The following is a 23,867-nucleotide window of genomic DNA, read 5'->3' as shown; positions in this document are numbered from 1 at the left end:
ATGTTGTGCACCCCTGCCCTAGACTGTTTCTAATAAAGGAAGTGTAGAAACTGCTTATAACAGGGAGAATTGTGAAGTACTTACTGAACAAATATGTCATCAACAGTTTCCTCAAAATTTCTGCGAATGATACTTGCATAGTGTTGAAATATTGGGTTGATTCTTTTCAAAATATATTTCTATGGAAAAATATATTCAAGTCAATGCCATTTCTGAACATTTATGCTAAATAACAATAAAAATCTAAAACATTAATATGTCACTTTGATGGTTCATTACTGATTGGATTTAACACTGTAAACACAAGGATTAAAGGCTATGAATAGCCTTAGTGACCATTTTTTTTATCAATGCATTTTGCTTATTTTGGTCCAAAAATCTTTTTTTTTTTTTTCAATAAGTCTTCATTAAACATTTTCAACAGTTTTTGTTCTAGAGTCTTCACTTTGAGTGTATCTCCAGACTATTTTGCCCTCTGTTTTGCACTGAATCTGTCAGGGACCTTGTGTGTGGCCCTGAACTTCTGACAGCTCATAAACACTTATTATTGCTACATTCTTATCAAACTGAGACTTAAATGATTGTCTAGGAGCAGCCAGGAGGTCAGAGAAAAGAGATACACATCAAACCATCAGATCAGCAACTTGACAGATTCAGTATAAAACAAAAAGCCTAATAGCCTGTAAAAAAGGTACTGCAAATGAAAGCTGTAGAAGCAAAACTGTTTAATAAAGGCCTATTGAAAAGATTAAGTTTAGCCCCAAATTAATAAAATGAAATTATAAAAAAATGCCCCCCAAGGTGTTCATTGCCTTTAACTTTTGGGCACAATCCCACCAAAGTGGCAATTAGCAGTGTGAGAAGTAACTTGTCACATATATTAGTAAGATAATTTAAAGAAGAAGGCCACTTTCTGGCTACCATTTACCAATGTGTATGTAATATGACCATATGACACTAATATAGCCTTTGTTGATATTCTGTGCAGTTTCATAAGCCGTGTCCCCTTGTTAGGCAAAGCTGTCCACATAAACGTCTTGTCCATAAGACAGCCCCTGATGGAGGGTGAAGGAGACACATCACCCACCTTCATTCAAACACACTGCACCTGCACTAAACTCCCAACACTGCAAGTATAGATGGCAAATGCATTGTACTTGAATGGAGGACACTAAAAGATTTGCCTGGTCATATGACTCTCCATCAGCAGCCATTTTATAGACAAGATTTCCATGAGAACAGCACAAAAGACTTGGCCAACGAGGGGGCATACCTTATGTAATGTAAAAAACGGTGCAGAATATAAATAAAGGCTATATTTTAGTTGGTGCCATATAATCATATTACAATATAAAAAAAACACATTGATCAACAGGATACCATATAGAACCTGTCTGCCTCCATGCCCATCTGTATCTCATCATATATCAAGGCTACAGGTGGCCCAACAAGGTACTAGATCTTCCTGTCAATTGTACAGTTTTACCCAATAAACGTATCCTTTTTCTCGAATATTGTAATCACTTACATTTATCATCATTACATTCACATATAGAAAGTTTCTTTTTTTGTCAGTGTGTGGATTTCAAGAAAAATAACTGAAATAAAATGGCACCTTTCGCAGTGATTTATGTATTTTTATATTGCATCCACACATTATTCCATCTTGTGTAGGATGCCATCGTGGTGCATGTGGTTCTGCTGCTGACATCCTCCATTGTATGCATTTTTGCCTGGGATTGCCGTTAGCAACGGATCACATGCGGAGGAATTGCTCCCCCGGTTATAAACACGCCACAGTGTTTGGGGTTTTTGAGCATTTTCTCCCATGGCCACTTTATTTCAGTTATTTTTCTTGATATGTTTAGAATGTGCCATTGCGTACTGCTGGTAGCATTCTGTTGCACCTGGTAGCCTGTGTCACATGGCTTGTTATAGGTGGGGCTTACAGCCTTATCATCTCTCCAACTGCCAGAGTGATCTCACTATGGAGGTATGTTGGAGCTTGGCTGTAAGTTGTATTTTAGCACCTCTCAGACCGTGTTCACACTCCGTAAATAGTTTAGTGGTAGGAACCCATGCCACGCGGAGTTACCTTGACGGTGGTGCAAAAGTGCTCCAATGTGTTCCTGACTGGAATACATCGGCTAAAGTCTCAGCTCTTAACATCAGCTTCAGGGATTAGCCAGAGTTGTCAGTTGCATATCATTGTGGTGCACCTTTCGCAGTGATTTATGTATTTTTGTATTTACATCCACACATTATCCCATCTTGTGTAGGATTCCATTGTGGTGCATGTGGTCCGCTTCCAGCATCCTCTATTGTATGCATTTTTGCTGGGGATTGCCGCTAGCAACGGATCACATGCGGAGGAATTTCTCCCCCGGTTATAAACACGCCACAGTATTTGGGTTTTTTGAGCGTTTCCTCCCATTTCTTGATATGTTCAGAATGTGCCATTGCGTACTGCTGGTAGGCTGTCACATGGCTTGTTATAGGTGGGCTTATAGCCTTATCATCTCTCCGACTGCCAGAGTGATCTCACTTAGTGTTGATCACGAATATTCGAATTGCAAATTTTTATCGTGAATATAGGTACTTCAAAAATTTGAGAATATTTTGAATATAGTGATATATATTTGTAATTTCAAATATTCGCGATTTTTTTATTGCATATTTTCGTAATGATAATTTTTATCGCAAATTTTTCAATTTCTGAGTAAAAACATGATTCCTCCCTGCTCCTTTTTTTTTTTTTCACACACTGTACACTGAGTTTTGTTGAAAGGTTAGGTATGCTTTAACCAATCCTTTATATATATATTTTTTTTAAGATTTTTTATTTCCATCATAGTAAAACACAAGACACATCATACTAGAAAAAACAGCCAGTACAAAGAAACCGCTATACAAAAATAGACAGCTATCCTATAAACGGATAGTAGAATTCATCAAAGATTATGAAAAAGACTGCAAATTCATGCTTGACACATGTGATAGAGCTATAAACGCCCATCTCTCCCCCCCCCCTATTGGCTGTCGTCACTACCAGCTCGGAAAAAAAACAACGTAGTTACATCAGACTTTATGTCTGAACAGTCTTGCGTGCCGATCTCCGTTTCCTTTCCATATCCTCATACACTTTAATTTGTTGAAGATACAGGATCCATTCATTTATCGCGGGTGGAGAAACAAAACCCCAATGTCTGACTAAAATAACTTTTGCCACCATCAAACCCCTCATCCAGATCTGCCTAACCCGGGCCGGGACTTCCATATCTAATGTATAATCTCCCAGCAGCACTGTCACCATCCCAGGGCTGTACCTCGAAGAGGACTCCTTTTGTAGGGTTTCAAAATACTTGTTCCCAATACCTTTTTATTTTACTACATTCCCAGAGTAAATGCCTAAAATCTGCATTCACATACCCACATTTCGGGCAGCAGCAATCTCGGCTTTTATTCTGGGAAAATTTCGCTTGAATTTTTGGTGTATAGTACAGCCGGTGAAGAATCTTAAATTGGATTAATCTATGCATTAGAAAATGTAGCCTTTCTTACATTCCTGTAAATACTAGGCCATTTCAGTGGTGAGCAATGCAGCTCTTGCTCCCATTTACATGAGCTTTTGTATAAAGTTACAGTTGCCAGTGCTGTTCGCAATCTATATAGACTAGCTATCTTGACCCTCTCAACTATCTGGGAATAACAATAATCAAAAATTACATTCTCCCGTGGAAAAATACAACCTTTGTTCCTAGAGGCCTCATAGACGTGTTTTAAACGTGAATACATAAACACATGAATCATTGGTCCACAAGCAAGAAGCAGGGAGGAATCATGACTTTAACCCCTTAAGGACTTAGGGCGTACCCGTACGCCCTTTTTCCCGAGTCCTTAAAGACTCAGGGCATACCGGTACGTCCTAAGTTCAAATCGCGATTGCCGCTCGGCGGGGGTTAATCGCAACAGGATGTCCTCTGAACTCATTCAGCAGGCATCCTGTCACACCGCCGGGGGGGTCCCCCCCGTGTCGGCAATCGCCGCAAACCGCAGGTCATGTCAGACCTGCGGTTTGTGGCTTTTACCTATTGCGGTGGTGGCGTGTGGCGGTGCCATCGGGTCCCCATGCGGCTGTAGGGGGAACCCGATGGCATGGAAGGCAGCACGATGTCTAAGGAAGGCATCGCGCTGCCTTCCAGTGAAGAGCCTGTGAGATCCAGCCCCCTGGATCTCACAGGCCGGAAGCTGTATGAGTAATACACACAGTATTACTCATACAGCCAATGCATTACAATACAGAAGTATTGGAATTCATTGTAAAGGAATATACCCTTCCAAAGTTCAAATCCCAAAGTGGGACAAAAAATAAAGTGAAAAAAAAAAGTTGAAAAAATAAAGTCCCCCCCCAAAAATTAAAAGTTTCAAGTAAAAATAAACAAAAACGTCATTTTCCCCAAATAAAGTTAAAAATAAATTGGTGAAAAATAGGGGGAAAAAAAGTACATATATTAGGTATCGATGCGTCCGTATCGACCAGCTCTATAAACATATCACATGACCTAACCCCTCAGATGAACACCGTAAAAGATAAAAAATAAAAACTGTGCTAAATAAACATTTTTTTTGTCACCTTACATCACAAAAAGTACAACAGCAAGCGATCAAAAAGGCGTTTGCCCACCAAAAAAGTACCAATCTAACCGTCACCTCATCCCGCAAAAAATGAGACCCTACCTGAGACAATCGCCCAAAAAATAAAAAAACTATGGCTCAGAATATGGAGACACTAAAACATTTTTTTTGTTTTAAAAAAGCTGTTATTGTGTAAAACTTACATACCGTAAATAGGAAAAAAAGTATACATATTAGGTATCGCCGCGTCCGTATCGACTGGCTCTATAAAAATATCACATGACCTAACCCCTCAGATGAACACCGAATTTTTTTTAAAATAAAAACTGTGCTAAATAAACCATTTTTTGTCACCTTACATCGCACCCCAAAATAGTGCCAATAAAACCGTCATCTCATCCTGCAAATATCATACCCTACCCAAGGTAATCGCCAAAAACTGAAAAAAGAAATCATTGTGTAAAACTTACATAAATAAAGAAAAGTATACATATTAGGTATCGCCGCATCCGTGACAACCTGGCCTATAAAAATATCCCATGATCTAACCTGTCAGATGAATGTTGTAAATAACAAAAATAAAAACGGTGCCAAAACAGCTATTTCTTGTTACCTTGCCTCACAAAAAGTGTAATATAGAGCAACCAAAAATCATATGTACCCTAAACTAGTACCAACAAAACTGCCACCCTATCCCGTAGTTTCTAAAATGGGGTCACTTTTTTGGAGTTTCTACTCTAGGGGAGCATCAGCGGGGCTTCAAATGGGACATGGTGTCAAAAAAAACAGTCCAGCAAAACCTGCCTTCCAAAAACCGTATGGCATTCCTTTCCTTCTGCACCCTACCGTGTGCCCGTACAGCGGTTTACGACCACATATGGGGTGTTTCTGTAAACTACAGAATCAGGGCCATAAATATTGAGTTTGGTTTGGCTGTTAACTCTTGCTTTGTTACTGGGAAAAATTGATTAAAATGGAAAATTTGCCCAAAAATTGAAATTCTGAAATGTAATCTCCATTTGCCAATAACTCTTGTGGAACACCTAAAAGGTTAACGACGTTTGTAAAATCAGTTTTGAATACCTTGAGGGGTGTAGTTTCTTAGATGGGGTCACTTTTATGGAGTTTCTACTCTAGGGGTGCATCAGGGGGGCTTCAAATGGGACATGGTGTCAAAAAAACCAGTCCAGCAAAACCTGCCTTCCAAAAACCTTATGGCATTCCTTTCCTTCTGCGCCCTGCCATGTGCCCGTACAGCGGTTTACGACCACATATGGGGTGTTTCTGTAAACTACAGAATCAGGGCCATAAATATTGAGTTTGGCTGTTAACCCTTGCTTTGTAACTGGAAAAAAATTATTACAATGGAAAATCTGCCCAAAAAAGTGAAATTTTGAAATTGTATCTCTATTTTCCATTAATTCTTGTGGAACACCTAAAGGGTTAACAACGTTTGTAAAATCAGTTTTGAATACCTTGAGGGGTGTAGTTTCTTATATGGGGTCACTTTTATGGAGTTTCTACTCTAGGGGTGCATCAGGGGGGCTTCAAATGGGACATGGTGTAAAAAAAAAACAGTCCAGCAAAACCTGCCTTCCAAAAACCGTATGACATTCCTTTCCTTCTGCGCCCTGCCGTGTGCCCGTACAGCGGTTTACGACCACATATGGGGTGTTTCTGTAAATTACAGAATCAGGGCCATAAATTTTGAGTTTGGCTGTTAACCCTTGCTTTGTAACTGGAAAAAAATTATTAAAATGGAAAATCTGCCAAAAAAGTGAAATTTTGAAATTGTATCTCTATTTTCCATTAATTCTTGTGGAACACCTAAAGGGTTAACGACGTTTGTAAAATCAGTTTTGAATACCTTGAGGGGTGTAGTTTCTAGAATGGGGTCATTTTTGGGTGGTTTCTATTATGTAAGCCTCGCAAAGTGATTTGCTTCTAAACTTCTAAGCCTTGTAACATCCCCAAAAAATAAAATATCATTCGCAAAATGATCCAAACATGAAGTAGACATATGGGGAATGTAAAGTAATAACTATTTTGGAGGTATTACTATGTATTATAAAAGTAGAGAAATTGAAACTTGGAAATTTGCAATTTTTTTCAAATTTTTGGTAAATTTGGTATTTTTTTTGAAATAAAAATGATTTTTTTTTTTACTTCATTTTACTAGTGTCATGAAGTACAATATGTGATGAAAAAAACAATCTCAGAATGGCCTGGATAAGTCAAAGCGTTTTAAAGTTATCAGCACTTAAAGTGACACTGGTCAGATTTGCAAAAAATTAGTCCTTAAAGAGGACCTTTCACCGATTATTACCCTATGAACTAACTATACAGACATGTGGAGCGGCGCCCGGGGATCTTACTGCACTTACTATTATCCCCGGGCGCCGCTTTGTTCTCCCGCTATGCCCTCCGGTATCTCCGCTCACTAAGTTATAGTAGGCGGAGATTCCAGTCCCTAAGTTATGGTAGGCGGAGTCTGCCCTTGTTCTGCTCTAGCGCAGGTTATTTTCTCCCAGGCTGTGAGCTCTGCAATGCGATTGGCCAGCGCTACAGAAGAACAAGGGAAGATTCCGCCTACCATAACTTAGGGAACGGAGATACCGGAGGGCATAGCAGGAGAACGGAGCGGCGCCCAGGGATAATAGTAAGTGCAGTGAGATCCCTGGGCGCCGCTCTACATATCTGTATAGTTAGTTCATAGGGTAATAATCGGTGAAAGGTCCTCTTTAAGGTGAAATAGGGCTGAGTCCTTAAGGGGTTAAATGAGAAAAAATATGAATATTCTAAAAAACAAATATATAGCACTATATTGAATATATTTGTTTTTTCAAATATTCGTAATATTCTAAAACAAGAATATATAGAAATATAGCGAATAGTCAAAAAAAAAATCAATATAGAGCAATTTAGCTAATATATTGCTATAATCTTTTTTGTCTAATAGTTGTATTTTTTTTCTCATCTGAAGTTCAGATTGGAAAAAAATTACAACTATTAACAAAAAATTATAGCACTATATTAGCTAAATTGCTCTACATTCGTTTTTTTCTAATATTCGCTGTATTGCTATATATTCTTGTTTTAGAATATTACGAATTTTCTAAAAAAAACGAATTTATTCGATATAGTGCTATGACTCATTGGCCCACAAGCAAGAAGCAGGGAAGAATCATGTTTTTGCTCGTCAATTGAAAAATTGACATTACGAAAATTTGCATTACGAAAATTCGCATATTACGTGATCATTACCTTGTCGATTTTTTGAGTAAAAACAATCGTAGACTATAACTAATATTAAAATTTGTGAATATTCGCTGAATATTCTACAAAATATTTGCAATTCGAATATAACCCTTGCCGCTCATCACTAATCTGACTATGGAGGTATGTGGGAGCTTGGCTGTAAGTTGTATCTTAGCACCTCTCAGACCGTGTTCACACACCGTAGGTAGTCTAGTGGTAGGAACCCATGCCACACTGAGATACCTTGACGGTGGTGCAAAAGGGCTCCGATGTGTTCCTGACAGGAATACATTGGCTAAAGTCTCAGCTCTTAAAGGGTTTCTACCACTTCGTTTCACATAATTAGCTTTCAGAAACTAGCGATCCGCTAGTGTCTGCTCTACCGAACCATCCTAATATAATTGCTTTTGGGGCAGCCGTTTCGCTAAAAAAAGAACTTATATTGATATGCTAATGAGCCTCTAGGTGCTATGGGGCGTCATTAGCACCTAGAGGCTCGGTCTACCTTCACAAACTGCCGCCGCCCAGCGCGTCCCTCCAGCCCGCCCATCTCCTCCAGAATGCGATCCTCCGTGTGAGCGTATGTATTCGGCGCATGCGCAGTGAATGTCTGACCGCTTCCCTGCTCAGACATCTCCACTGCGCCTGTTCCTCGGAGCACTATTAAGTAATCGGCGCAGGCGCAGTGGAGATGTCTGAGCAGGGAAGCGGTCAGACATTCACTGCGCATGCGCCGAATACATACGCTCACAGGGAGGATCGCATTCCGGAGGAGATGGGCGGGCTGGAGGGACGCGCTGGGCGGCGGCAGTTTGTGAAGGTAGACCGAGCCTCTAGGTGCTAATGACGCCCCCCATAGCACCTAGAGGCTCATTAGCATATCAATATAAGTTCTTTTTTTAGCGAAACGGCTGCCCCAAAACCTATTATATTAGGATGGTTTGGTAGAGCAGACACTAGCGGATCGCTAGTGTCTGAAAGCTAATTATGTGAAAACGAAGTGGTAGAAACCCTAACATCAGCTTGACGGATTAGCCAGTGTTGTCAGTTGCATATCATTGTGGTGCACCTTTCGCAGTGATTTAAGTGAGTGGATTTCACAGTACAGAGGGAATACATACATATATTATCAATGGGATCCTACAGCTCAGAACTATATTTCACCAGGGTCCAAATCATAAGACATCACTGTATTTCAATCTCTTTTATTAAGACTTTACCAGGTTGCATCGAAACAACAAGCCAATGATGTCTCAATCAGTAACCACCACAGAGAACAGTTCTGAACAGAGGGACAGAAGAGAAGCCAGGTCTCTGACCCATTTGATGTTTCCTGCAGAATCTGCAGACATCTGTAAAAGCTCCCATACAGTAGTTATTTCTAGCTTTATCATGCCACCTTCAAAAGGTTTTATTTGTACTTATCTGCCTCACCTGGCTTATTTGACAGCACTCTAAAGCCAGTAAAACTGTATAAAACACACACAGATACAATTAAAAAAGAGTCTCTGGCTGCTGAATCTCCAGTAATCAGGAGAGAACTATCTGTCCAAATATTCCGTACTTTAAAATGACATATTACTATAGCAAAATATTCACTTACACTGGAGTATACAATATACTTTTCCTATGTCATAGTACCAAACATTTACACATATAATGTAGTTGAGCTTCTACTATGAAATTTGGGACTAGCAGGTAAGCCATGACCCTAGAGATACAATGCAGTAGTAACACAGTCCTACTATTTGGCTACCCGAACTATACCTAATTATAATTAATAAAATAATTACCAACTGTATCTTAAAGGGGTTGTTTCATTATCACTACTTATCTTCCATCTATAAGTATCTGATCTCTGGGGAATGTCCCAATTTGGATAGGGAAAATCTGGTGTGATGAAAATCATACATAAACTAGTACATGCCATAGATTCAGAGATCTCCCCATTCATTGCTCCAATTGTTCTGCTAGATTTAATTGAAGCTGGTGTCCTTTCTCAGGGGCTGTGTCCCATTTGCTGCAGCTGGTGGCAGTTGAAGGATGGAACTGAGCATGTGCTTCCATCTCAAACAGCAGGACAGAGAATAATAAAAAAAAGAGCAAACAGCAGGTGGCGCTAAACAGATAGATTTCACTGAATAACTCAGTAGCTACAATACATTTTTAATTACATGCAATTGCAAAAGTCTTCAGATCCAGGTGCTGGTTTGAAAACTGTAGAATATTTTTATGGGACAAACCCTTTAATTAAAGATTGCAACTCAGTCTAAAACATTTATTGAAGATTTCAAAACAGCAGAGAATTCATATATAGTCCAGTAATGATATATATGAGTAGTGACTGTAGTCTGAGCTTGTTCCTTTTGCACTGTCTGTGCCATCCATGCCCTGCATTGCTGCTACACCTTTCCCACATGGGCATCAGCCACTCTTACACCTCACACCATCTATTTGCTTGCTCCTACTCAGTGTGACTCTGTGACCAAAGTCTATTGCTAGACCGAAACGTCAGTCCACATTCACTACTCCTATGTATCGTTTCTGACCTTCTGTCGACTATATCTATATGTGAATTCTCTGCTATTTTGGAATCTTCAATAAATATTTGAATTTAATTACAATCTATACTTAAAGGGGTTGTCTCACTTCAGGAAATGACATTTATCATGTAGAGAAAGTTAATACAAGGCACTTACTAATGTATTGCTTCCTTTGCTTACTAGATTCATTTTTCCATCACATTATATGTTGCTTGTTTCCATGGCTACAACTAACCTGCAATCCAGCAGCAGTGGTCGTGCTTGCGCAGTTTATGAAAAAGCGCCCGCATCTCTGGTGGCTTGGACCATAAGAGTGTGCATAGTCCACCTAGACCGCAGGGTGGTCGTAACCATGGAAACGAGCAGTGTATAATGTGATGTTAAAATGAATCCAGTCAGCAAAGGAAGCAATATGGATAATCACAATACATTACTAAGCTCCTTGTATTAACTTTCTCTACATGATAAATGGCATTTGCTGAAGTGAGACAACCCCTTTCAGTGTGGCATGCAATTACTTCTACGTTGATTGGGGAGACATCACTTCCACGTTGCACCTGACCCTAGACTTCTTGAGCAGCAAGTGGCTGGCCCCCTTGCTCAAAAGATTCCCCCCTCCCCCATTTGATTGACAGGGCCAGACATCTCGCCTGGCCCTTTCAATCTGACACCCTAAAGTGTAGCTGCGCATGCACAGTTGGCATCTGCGCCACGGAGGTAGCAGCAGAAGAGCCTACATGCTTGCCACGCTTCTCAATGGCTCAAAATTGACAGGGCCCAGCGAGAATCATACCCTCAATGCAGAGGCATAGCTATAGGGTAAGCGACTTCTTTGGGGCCCAAACTCAGAAGAGGCCCACCCAGAAGGAGGACTGAAAGATATTTTTGTCAGGGCCCCCTCAACAGTATTATAAAATGACATTATATACAGAGACACTATAGGAAACGGATGGAGCGGGTGCCGGGCCTCGTCTGAGACAGCGATCTTGACTAAATACAGGAGTGGAGTTTGCACTGGAGCAGCTTTTGAAGAAGTTGCTAGGGGGGGGGGGGCCCCGTTCAAAAATTTGCTGTGGGGCCCTGTCTTTTCTAGTTACGCCACTGCCTCAATTGTTTTAAATATTTGACAATATGTGCGGAAATTGATAAAATAATTATTAATACCTTTATTAGCGGAAAGGAATGATATGTAACCAGTGACTTTTTATAGTTAATTAAGTGTTTCAGAACTCTGTACCACACCAGGATTTCCATTTCGTTTTCCAGATATCTTGTTAAATTGAGAGATGTTTCATATTCCATGTAACCAGCACTAAAAATAAAAATAACACCAAACCAATTAGAGCACAGCCACAATGACTAATAATACAAATAGCAGGTCACTGGTATTAAAGGGGTTACCCCACAAAAAGTATTCCTATGGAATGAACAGGCCATTTCAAATGAGGTATTATTACAATATACATGCAATACAAATATTGGTTATTTTATTATGTACATTTTCCTCTCTGCTATCGCCCCCACTTTTTATGATGTGGCCAATAATCTGGTCCACCTTCTCTTGCATTCAGTGGTGGACTAACATTCTTCTCTGCTCCCCTCTACCTGACAGTGCTGGCCTAGTGTTCTCCTAGTGAGCAGACCAGGCGCGGATCGGAACCCAACGGAAGCACTACGGAGTGCTTCCATGGTGTTTCTGGCCGTGCCTCCGCACAGCAAAAAAATAGCGCATGCACTACTTTTTTGCGGTGCGGACCATTGGATGTGGATCGCGGACCCCATTCAAGTGAATAAGTCCACGATCCGCATGCGGCTGCCCCACGGTCTGTGCCGTGCATGGCAGATCGCAATTTGCGGTCCGCAGCACGGGCACTGAGCCCTAACGTTCGTATGGATGTAGCCTAAGACCGAAGGTGGTGGTCAGTGTATGGTCAGATGCGGCCACTGAAACGCCAGCCGCCGTGCAAGCAGCAGCTGTTTTCACTTGCTTATTATGAATGGCTGTTTGTTTATGTGCTAAAACCTATAAAATTGCTGTGTTCTGATAGTACGCCGTTCACTGTGCGCTAAATATGCCGTGATATCCTTATTCTGTGGGTCAATACAATTATGGCAACACTAAATTTGGATAGTTTTTATATTGTTTTACTACTTTAAAGGGGTTCTGCAGTTTTTTCTTTCTGATGATCTATCCTCAGGCTGGGGCAGTGATAAAGACCGCTCACTAGGGCCGGTGATGTCACCAGGCTCACTGCTAGATGGAATACTCTGCCTAGCTTACCCATGGAGAGCCCAGTAGGTCACCGGAACTCAAGATAATTCCTTTAACTGACCCTAAAAGCTAAAATTTAAAAGGTGCCCAAATGCTTTAAAAAACAAAAAAAAATCTGCAAAGAGTAGATGCATGAATTGTGCAATGAAGATAGTGGCTGTGTTAAGTGCTACTGGTAGGATTATGATTTATTGTAGTAATATATTCTTTAAAAACTGTAAAAGTGAAAATTCAACAATTTGCCATTGCTCTAAATCCCAGCCCAGAACTTTATTCTCCTGAGATCATCAGCATTTCTTTTCACCTCAGGTAAAATACATGGATGTACATAAATCTTATATTTTATAATGTTTGCTGTTAAAGCTCATAAACCATCACTTTTAGATTTTGGAATGCTTACTTTTCACATTTATTAGGCATGCTATCATTCAGCAGTTTTCATACTTACTTTGCCAATATAAATGCATCATCCATGATCTGCACTCTATTAACAACTGGCAGAAACTGCATACAAATAAAACAAGATGTTAGTGGAAGCAGACGAGCTCAGTTTCAACTAGTATGTTAATATTCATCATTTTTAGTCTTCATGATATTGCAAAAAATATCACAAAAATGTATAAAGGCTTTAAAGGCTAGGTCCACCTTTACAAACATTTATTTTTTATATATGCAATGCATCAAAACATGAAACTATTCTGCAGAGTCTTGATTAAAAATATCCTACCATTTTGTGTCTAAAGCTCCTATGTAGACCTATGCATCTCCATGGTAACAGACCACAAACAAACCCATGTGGTCTGGCTCAGATGACCTATATATATACCCTTCTGTTTGAGCTATGGTTCTTGGTAATCAACCAAATTATGCTAGGAGAAAGTAGAGGCAGAAGGGTATATGACTTAGGCCTCTTTCACACGACCGTATGGCTTTTTCAGTGTTTTGCAGTCTGTTTTAAAAGGATCTGATGTTCCGTTTTTTGTTTCCGTTGTGTTTCCGTTCCGTTTTTCCATTCCGTTTTTCCGTATGGCATATACAGTATACAGTAATTTCATAGAAACAATTGGGCCGGGCATAACATTTTCAATAGATGGTTCCGCAAAAAACGGAACGGATACGGAAGACATACGGATGCATTTCCGTATGCATTCTGTTTTTTTTGCGGACCCATTGACTTTAATGGAGCCACGGAACGTGATTTGCGGCCAAATATAGGACATGTTCTATCTTTCAACGGAACGGAAAAACGGAAATACGGAAATGGAATGCATACGGAGTACATTCCGTTTTTTTTGCGGAACCATTGAAATGAGTGGTTCCGTATATGGAACGCAAAAAACGGCCCGCAAAACAGAAAAAAAAACGGTTGTGTGAAAGAGGCCTTAAAGGAATTTTCCAGGGAGAAAGTTTTCTTAAAAAAAAAAAACAGGCCACAATATAAAAAATAACAAAGAATGTTTACTCACCTTCACCAATACCCCGGCGGTTCCATTCCGATGCTGCTTTGGTGCCTGCTGCTCTCCTATCCACTTCCTACCCCAGCTTGACACAGCAGAAACGCCAAGAAAGCCCTGCTTAGCCATTCACTGGCCTTAGCGTTGACCCGCCTCAGCAAGTGATTGGCTGAGTGAGCCTTTCATGATATTTACAGCGTGTTGAGCCAGGACAGGAAGGGGAGAACATCATCAGAATAGCGGCAACAGGGTATTGGTGAAGGTGAGTAATCTTTTTAAATTGTCCCTTTTTTTTTACAACTGGGAAAAATGATTTTTCCACTTATATGTTTGTGGTTAACTTGACTAAAAATAAAGTTGCACTGATTTTTAATCTACAATTTTCTTTCTTGTATTCATTTTCAGAATCCTGACGTTCAGTTTGCAACCTGCTCCTGGTATTAAACTTTTCTCATATGGAAGTGTCTCTCCAGGGGCAGATTAAAGGTACCATGGGAACCATGATATGCATTCACTATGCATAAGTGTTTTATGAGAAATCAATATGATATTGATTTTACTTAGAAACTGGAGACTTAATTTCAGAATGTGGACCTCATGGTTTTCTGGCACCATGTCTGTTAGGTTTAGTGCATCCCAGTGGTCCCATAACTAACCCTAACACATATGTGTGGTAACAGAACTAAGCCTAGTACATAGATGCAGTAACAGATCAAAGCCCACTGTACAGATACAATATCAAAAGCAAGCTCAGTACAAAGCTACGGTAACTAGACCATGCACACAACATACATGCTGTAACAAAATCAAGCTCAGTGCATGGATATGTTATTATGGTTTAATGTAATGTTCTAATGTATTGTATTGTACCTGCATAGCTTTGTATGGATGTCAGGGTTAAGAATCTTGACTCTGCCCTTGCAAGAATCTAGTAGATAGACTTAGGTCCAGCCCTTGTTCAGTGTAAGTCTAGCTGAGGAACAGAGAGGAGCTACATGTGCTCACTCCTCAGAAGACTTGGCCTGATTCCCAGAGAATCATGTCTCTGAGATATTTGCATCAAAAAAACATCTCTACTTTACAGTTCTCCAGAAAGAGAGAGAGAGAGAAAAAGAAAAACTACAAGGTCCAGAATCTGGAAGGCTGAGCACTGGATTCAGTCAGTAAGGTATTCACTGCTTAACCACCTGAGCTCCCCTAGCTTAAACACCCTTAATGACCAGACCACTTTTGACAATTCTGCACTACACTAATTTCACGGTTTATTGCTCGGTCATACAACTTACCACCCAAATGAATTTTACCTCCTTTTCTTCTCACTAATAGAGCTTTCATTTGGTGGTATTTCATTGCTGCTGACATTTTTACTTTTTTTGTTATTAATCGAAATTTACCAAAACTTTTGCAAAAAAAAACATTTTTCACTTTCAGTTGTAAATTTTTAAAAAAAAACTACATTTCTATATAAATTTTTCTCTAAATTTATTGTTCTACATGTATTTGATAAAAAAAAATGCAATAAGTGTATATTTATTGGTTTGGGTAAAAGTTATAGCGTTTACAAACTATGGTACAAAAATGTGAATTTCCGCATTTTGAAGCAGCTCTGATTTTCTGAGCACCTGTCATGTTTCCTGAGGTTCTACAATGCCCAGACAGTAGAAAAACCCCACAAATGACCCCATTTCGGAAAGTACACACCCTAAGGTATTCGCTGATGGGCATAGTGAGTTCATGGAACTTTTATTTTTTGTCACAAGTTAGTGGAAAATGATGATTTTTTTTTTCTTACAAAGTCTCATATTCCACTAACTTGTGACAAAAAATAAAAACTTCCATGAACTCACTATGCCCATCACAAAATACCATTTCCAAAATGGGGTCACTTGTGGGGTAGTTATACTTCCCTGGCATTTTAGGGACCCTAATGCGTGAGAAGTAGTTTGAAATTCAAATGTGTAAAAAATGTCCTGTGAAATCCTAAAGGTGCTCTTTAGAATTTGGGCCCCTTTGCCCACCTAGGCTGCAAAAAAGTGTCACACATGGGGTATCTCCGTACTCAGGAGAAGTTGGGCAATGTGTTTTGGGGTGTCTTTTTACATATACCCATGCTGGGTGAGAGAAATATCTCTCTAAAAGACAACTTTTCCCATTTTCTTATACAAAGTTGTCATTTGACAGAGATATTTATCTCACCCAGCATGGGTATATGTAAAAAGACACCCCAAAACACATATCCCTACTTTTCCTGAGTACGGCGATACCACATGTGTGACACTTTTTTGCAGCCTAGGTGCGCAAAGGGGCCCAAATTCCTTTTAAGAGGGCATTTTTAGACATTTGGATTCCAGACTTCTTCTCACGCTTTAGGGCCCCTAAAATGCCAGGGCAGTATAAATACCCCACATGTGACCCCATTTTGGAAAGAAGACACCCCAAGGTATTCCATGAGGGGCATGGCGAGTTCATAGAAGTTTTTTTTTTTTTTGCTACAAGTTAGCGGAAATTGATTTTTTTTTTGTTTTTTCTCTCAAAGTCTCCCTTTCCGCTAACTTGTGACAAAAAGTTCAATCTTTCATGGACTCAATATGCCCCTCAGCGAATACCTTGGGGTGTCTTCTTTCCGAAAGGGGGTCATTTGTGGGGTGTGTTTACTGTTCTGGAATTTTGGGCAAGGCTAAATTGTGAGCAACCCTGTAAAGCCTAAAGATTCTCATTGGAATTTGGGCCACTTTGCGCACCTAGGCTGCAAAAAAGTGTCACACATGTGGTATCGACGTACTCAGGAGAAGTAGGGCAATGTGTTTTGGGGTGTATTTTTACATATACCCATGCTGGGTGAGAGAAATATCTCTGTAAATGACAACTTTTTAAATAAAATTAAACAAAGTTGTCAATTTACAGAGATATTCCTCTCACCCAGCATGGGTATATGTAAAAATACACCACAAAACACATTGCCCTACTTCTCCTGAGGACGGCGATACCACATGTGTGACACTTTTTTGCAGCCTAGGTGCGCAAAGGGGCCCAAATTCCAATGAGAATCTTTACGATTTCACAGGGCATTTTTTACGCATTTGGATTCCAAACTACTTCTCACGCTTTAGGTCCCCTAAAGTGCCAGGGCAGTATAAATACCCCACAAGTGCCCCCATTTTGGAAAGAAGACACCCCAAGGCATTCCGTGAGGGGCATGGCGAGTTCCTAGAATATTTTTTTTTTTGGCACAAGTTAGCGGAATTATTATTTTTTTTTCTTACAAAGTCTCATATTCCACTAACTTGTGACAAAAAATTAAATCTCACATGAACTCACCATGCCCCTCACGGAATACCTGGGGGTGTCTTCTTTCCGAAATGGGGTCACATGTGGGGTATTTATACTGCCCTGGCATTTTAGGGGCCCTAAAGCGTGAGAAGAAGTCTGAAATATAAATGTCAAAAAAAATTTACGCATTTGGATTCCGTGAGGGGTATGGTGAGTTTATGTGAGATTTTATTTTTTGTCACAAGTTAGTGGAATATGAGACTTTGTAAGAGAAAAAAAAAAAAAAAATCAATTTCCGCTGACTTGTGCCAAAAAAAAAAAATCTTCTATGAACTCGCCATGCCCCTCAAAAGTGATCTTTTTATAGCGCCGCAGCGATTTTACGGTCTTTTTGCAGTGATCAGAAAATAAAAAAATTCTGTCACTGCGGTGGGGCGGACTGAACGCAAGTGTGCGCACAAGATCAGGCCTGATCGGGCGAACACTGCGTTTTTTGTAGAGCCTATAGAACATGTCCTATTCTTGTCCGCAATTGCGGACAAGAAAAGGCATTTTCAATATAGTTCTGGCAATGTGCGGATCCGCAAAATGCGGAAAGCACATTGCCGGTGCCTGTGTTATGCGGATCCGCAAAACACATACGGACGTCTGAATGGAGCCTTACAGGGGGGTGATCAATGACAGGGGGGTGATCAGGGAGTCTAATATAGGGTGATCACCCCCCTGTCATTGATCACCCCCCTGTAAGACTCCATTCAGACGTCCGTATGTGTTTTGCGGATCCGTGGGTCCGCGGATCCGCAAAACACATACTGACGTCTGAATGGAGCCTTACAGGGGGGTGATCAATGACAGGGGGTGATCAGGGAGTCTATATGGGGTGATCAGGGGTTAATAAGGGGTTAATAAGTGACAGGGGGTGTAGTGTAGTGGTGATTGGTGCTACTTACAGAGCTGCCTGTGTCCTCTGGTGGTCGATCCAAGCAAAAGAGACCACCAGAGGACCAGGTAGCAGGTATATTAGACGCTGTTATCAAAACAGCGTCTAATATACCTTTAAGGGGTTAAAAAAATCGCATATACAGCCTGCCAGTGAACGATCGCCGCTGGCAGGCTGCAGATCCACTCGTTTACCTTCGGTTCCTGTGAACGCGCGCTCCTGTGTGCGCGCGTTCACAGGAAATCTCGCCTCTCGCGAGATGACGCGCCGGTGCGTCCAGGAGGAATGAATCGACCGCCTCCGGAATGCAATCCTGCGTTAGGCGGTCCGGAGGCGGTTAAGGAAGCATTCACACAACCGTATCTGTTTTGCGGTACACAAAACACGGATACCGGCTGTGTGCATCCCATGCTTTCTGCGAGCCCTATTGTATAACTGCCTATTCTACATCCTAGACACAGCAACAGAACCAAACTCTGTGCATAGATAAGATAACAGAACCAAGCCTACAGCATACATACAGTGACAGAACCAAGCTGAGTCAAAGGTACTGTAAAGCAAGCTTACTGTGAAGATAATTTAATGGAAGTTTACTACGAAGCTCAGTACATAGATAAGTTAACAGAAGCAAGCTCAGTACACAGATATAGAAAGAGTCCAGCTCAGGTCACAGAAAGCAGAAGCAAGTACAGTGCACTGACAGTAACAGAACCAAGCTCAGTACATAGATAACAGAACCAAGCTCAGTATATAGATATATTAACAGAACCAAGCTCACACCATAATTATGATCACAGAAGCAAGAAAACTGCATTGATGCAATAACAGAATGAAGCCTTGTACATATACAGGACAACAGAGCTAAGCTCAATATATAGATATGGTACCAGAATGAAGATGGCTGCATACATACTATTACAGAACCAAGGTTAAAGGGGCTTTTCCAAATTAAGCCACATTAGGATATTGGGATCATACAGTCAAATGATATGACATATCAGCCTGCAGTGTACATTACGACTATGCACACAATTGTGTTCATTATGCTAAATGTTGTGTTCACATCTGTCTGCTGTCCCCTGTGGTTAGATGTTGCATGGGTCTGGTGTCTAAGGCCACAGTGCGATGGTGAGTTTATGCAAGACCATTGTTGCACTATGCAGTAGATCACAGTTAGAGATGAGCGAATCGAATCCCATGAAGTGGAATCCGATCCGAATTTCAGGATAAATTAGATTTGCCTAGAAGCCGAATTTCCTCGTGCTTCGTGTCAGCGAATCGATTTAACCTGAAATACTATAAAAAACAAAAAAATTCTAACTTACCTCATCCATTTGCTCGCGACTGGCTGCCAGCCTCCATCTTGCTTGAAGATCTCGGCCGAAATCCCGTGCGGCACAAGATTACATCATTACTCGTGATGATGTCATACGGGATTTCGGCTGAAAGTTTGTAAGTTTGAATTATTGTTAAATTTACACTCAGATGCCGCGACCATGTATGAATGCGGCATCTGAGGGGTACAATGACGGGGGCGGAGCTATCACCATAGGAAATTACATATTTATACTGTAGATTACTTACTAAATGGGAAAAAAAACTTGGTGAAACTGACATAGAAAAGAACTGAAGAATTTTAGTTGACAGTAAACTTAACTGTAGCAAGCAGTTTCAGGCAGCTGCTGCCAAGGAGTGTAAGATCATTGGGTGCATCAAAAGGGGTAAAGAATGTATGTGATAAGAACATATTTCTGCTACCTTTTCAGTGCAATAGAGAGATTGTATACTGTAGTTTGAGCAGGTTAAAAAGGCAGGCAAACCAAAATAACAAATGGAACTGGTGGATTACAGTACCCACAAAGATTATCAAAATTAGGGTTATTAACCTTATGAAACCTTATGAGGGGAGATGTAACCACTAGGTATAAATATATCAGGGGTCAGAACAGAAATCTCTCCCATCATCTATTTATATTCAGGACTGTGACTGTGACGAGGGGACATCCTCTGCGTCTGGAGGAAAGAAGGTTTGTACACAAACATAGAAAAGGATTCTTTATGGTAAGATCAGTGAGACTATGGAACTCTCTGCCTGAGGAGGTGGTGATGGTGAGTTCACTAAAACAGTTCAAGAGGGATCTGGGTGTATTTAGCTACTACTGTTAAATATGCAACGAGGGTTCTGTAAATGCCTAAGATATTTATGGTCTGTACCCTGTATGGCCTTTTTTCATTTTGCTATAGGACCCTCCAGCAATATCTAGACTTCTGGTTGAACAAGACTATATATTGCATATTAACATTTTTAAGAGCAATATTAAATGTCATATGTAAATGAGCTCTTAAAGTATCCACTTATTATCAGAAACTTTTAGGTCTAGCTGAGATAATTGATTTAATAATACTGTATATCCTTTTAGGCTTTGAATTTTAATGAAGTCAAAGGCACAGCTGCATACAGTTAATATCCACTTATGCATTTTTTGTTTGAAAAGGGTTTCTTTTTTGTCTTTTTTTGAAAATATTATTATTATTTATTTATCCCTTTGACGACAACTGTACAGTGGAAGTTGACTACTTAACCCCTTAAGGACCGGGTCATTTTTCACCTTAAGGACCAGACTGATCTGGCATGTGTCACTTTATGTGGTGAACTTTAAAACACTTATACTTGTCCAGACCATTCTCGTCACATATTGTACTTCATGACAGTGGTAAATTTGAATCAAAATATTTCATTTTTATTTATAAAAAAAAATACCAAATTGACAAAAGATTTGGTAAAATTCTCAACTTTCCAAATTTCAATTTCTCTGCTTTTAAAACAGATAGTGATACCTCATATTATAGTTATTACTTTACATTTCCCATATGTCTACTTCATGTTTGGATCATTTTGTGAATGCCATTTTATTTTTTGGGGACGTTAGAAGGCTTATAAGTTTAGAAGCAAATCTTGAAATTTTTCAGAAAATTTCCAAAACCCACTTTTTAAGGACCAGTTCAGGTCTGAAGTCACTTTGTGAGGCTTACATAATAGAAACTACCCAAAAATGACCCAATTTTGGAAAATACGCCCCTCAAGGTATTCAAAACTGATTTTACAAACTTTGGTAACCCTTTGGGTGTTCCACATAAGTTAATGGAATATGGAGATGAAATTTCAGAATTTATCTTTTTTGGCAACCTTTCCATTTTAATACATTTTTTCCAGTAACAAAGCAAGGGTTAACAGCCAAACAAAACTCAATATTTATTGCCCTGATTCTGTAGTTTACAGAAACACCCCATATGTGGTCCTAAACTGCTGTATGGCCACATGGCAGGGCGCAGAAGGAAAGGAATGCCATATGTTTTTTGGAAGGCAGATTTTGAAGGACAGTTTTTTTTGACACCATGTCCCATTTTAACCCCCCCTAATGGACCCCTAGAGTAGAAACTCCCAAAAAAAGGACCCCATTTTAGAAACTACACCCCTTGAGGTATTCAAAACTGATTTTACAAACTTTGTTAAGCCTTTAGGTGTTCCACAAAAATTAATAAAAAATGGATATGAAATTTCAGAATTTAACTTTTTTTGGCAGATTTTCCATTTTAATAATTTTTTTTCGCTAATAAAGCAAGGATTAACAGCCAAACTAAGCTCAATATTTATTGCCCTGATTCTTTAGTTTACAGAAACACCCCATATGTGGTCAAAAACTGCTGTATGGCGACACGGCAGGGAGCAGAAGGAACTTAACGCCATATGGTTTTTAGAAGGCAGATTTTGATGGACTGTTTTTTTTACACTATGTCCCATTTGAAGGCCCCTGATGCACCCCTAGAGTAGAAACTCTAAAAAAGTGACCCCATTTTAGAAACTACACCCCTTAGGGTATTCAAAACTGATTTTACAAACTTTTTTTTTTTTTTGGGTGACTGTCTTATGTAGGGGCTTATTTTTTTCAGTATGAGATTACAGTTTTATTGGTACTATTTTGGGGTGCGTATGACTGTTTTATCGCTTTTTGTGATGTAAAGTGACAAAATGACTTTTTGATACCATTTTTTTTACGGTGTTCACCTGAGGGGTTGAATAATGTGATATTTTTATAGAGAAGGTTGTTACGGACGCGGCGATATCTAATATGTATACATTTTTTATTTATTTACGTTTTATACACTAATATCATTTTTGAAAAATAAAAATCATGTTTTAGTGTCACTATAGTCTGAAAGCCATAGTTTTTTTTTTTTTGGGCGATTCTCTTACGTAAGGTATCATTTTTGCGCGATGAGATGACGGTTTGATTGGTACAATTTTGGGGTGCATATGACTTTTTGTTCGCTTGCTATTACACTTTTTGTGATGTAAGGTGATAAATGGCTTTTTGACACTTTTTTTTTTTTTTTACAGTGTTTACCTGAGGGGTTAAATCATGTAGTATTTTTATAGAGAAGGTTGTTACGGATGCGGCAATACCTAATATGTATACTTTGGGTTTGGGTTAGGTGTTCTGTAGATTTTATTATTTCCCCTTATAACATGGTTATAAGGGAAACTAATAGCATTCTTAATACGGAATGCTTAGTAAAATGTCCATTGAGGGGTTAAAAATAATAAACAAATTTAACTCACACCATCCACTTGGTCGCGTAGCGGATCTCCTCTTCTTCCTTCAGGACCTGGGTAAAGGACCTTTGATGACGTCACTGCGCTCATCACATGGTCCATCACCCAGGTCCTGAAGAAAGAAGAGGAGATCCGCTACGCGAGTGGATGGGGTGAGTTAAATTTGTTTATTATTTGTTAACCCCTCCATCCCTAATTTACTTAGCATTCTGTATTAAGAATGCTATTATTTTCCCTTATAACCATGTTATAAGAGAAAATAATAAAGATCGGGTCCCCATCCTGATCGTCTCCTTAGCAACCATGCGTAAAAATAGCACTGCATCCGCACTTGCTTGCGGATGCTTGCGATTTTCACGCAGCCCCATTCACTTCTATGGGGCCTTCGTTGCGTGAAAAATGCACAATATAGAGCATGCTGCGATTTTCACGCAACGGACAAATGATGCGTGAAAATCACCGCTCATGTGCACAGCCCCATAGAAATGAATGGGTCCGGATTCAGTGAGGGTGCAATGCGTTCACCTCACGTATTGCACCCGTGCTGAAAACTCGCCTGTGTGAAAGATGCCAAACAGCAAATAGGGATTACAAGCTAAAAGCAATCTGAGAACTGCACATTCTCCCCTCCTAGAGGGCCAAAAAAAAGTAAAAAAGATTACCCCACGTAAAAATAAATTAACTTTAAAAAACATAAACATCATAGTCATTGCCGTGTCCCAAAAAGCCCAAACTATTAAAATGTATAAATGTATTTGTCCTGTACAATGACTGTGGTAACAGAAAGAGAACTCAAAATGGCCAATTTGCCATTTTTTCATCGCTTAACTTTCCAAAAAATGTTTAAAAGTAACACACACTCAAAATAGTATCAATAAAA

General features: G+C 39.7%; 1 protein-coding gene across 1 annotated transcript in view; it reads right to left on the bottom strand.

The window, feature by feature from the left end:
- The window catches only part of LVRN (laeverin), a 139,719-nt gene that overhangs the window by 12,921 nt on the left and 102,931 nt on the right, over window positions 1-23,867 (bottom strand). The window contains exons 13-15 of the mRNA XM_040421655.1: window positions 13,157-13,212; window positions 11,601-11,748; window positions 85-179 (exon numbers count right to left, since the gene is read on the bottom strand). Of these exons, the coding sequence (XP_040277589.1) occupies window positions 85-179; window positions 11,601-11,748; window positions 13,157-13,212 (299 nt within the window). The remainder of the gene's footprint in view (window positions 1-84; window positions 180-11,600; window positions 11,749-13,156; window positions 13,213-23,867) is intronic.

This window comes from Bufo bufo, chromosome 2 (assembly GCF_905171765.1).
Source record: "Bufo bufo chromosome 2, aBufBuf1.1, whole genome shotgun sequence".
Classification (NCBI taxonomy): Eukaryota; Metazoa; Chordata; class Amphibia; order Anura; family Bufonidae; genus Bufo; species Bufo bufo.
The sequence above is the reverse complement of the archived record's forward strand: the minus strand, read 5'-3'. Positions and strand labels throughout refer to the sequence as shown.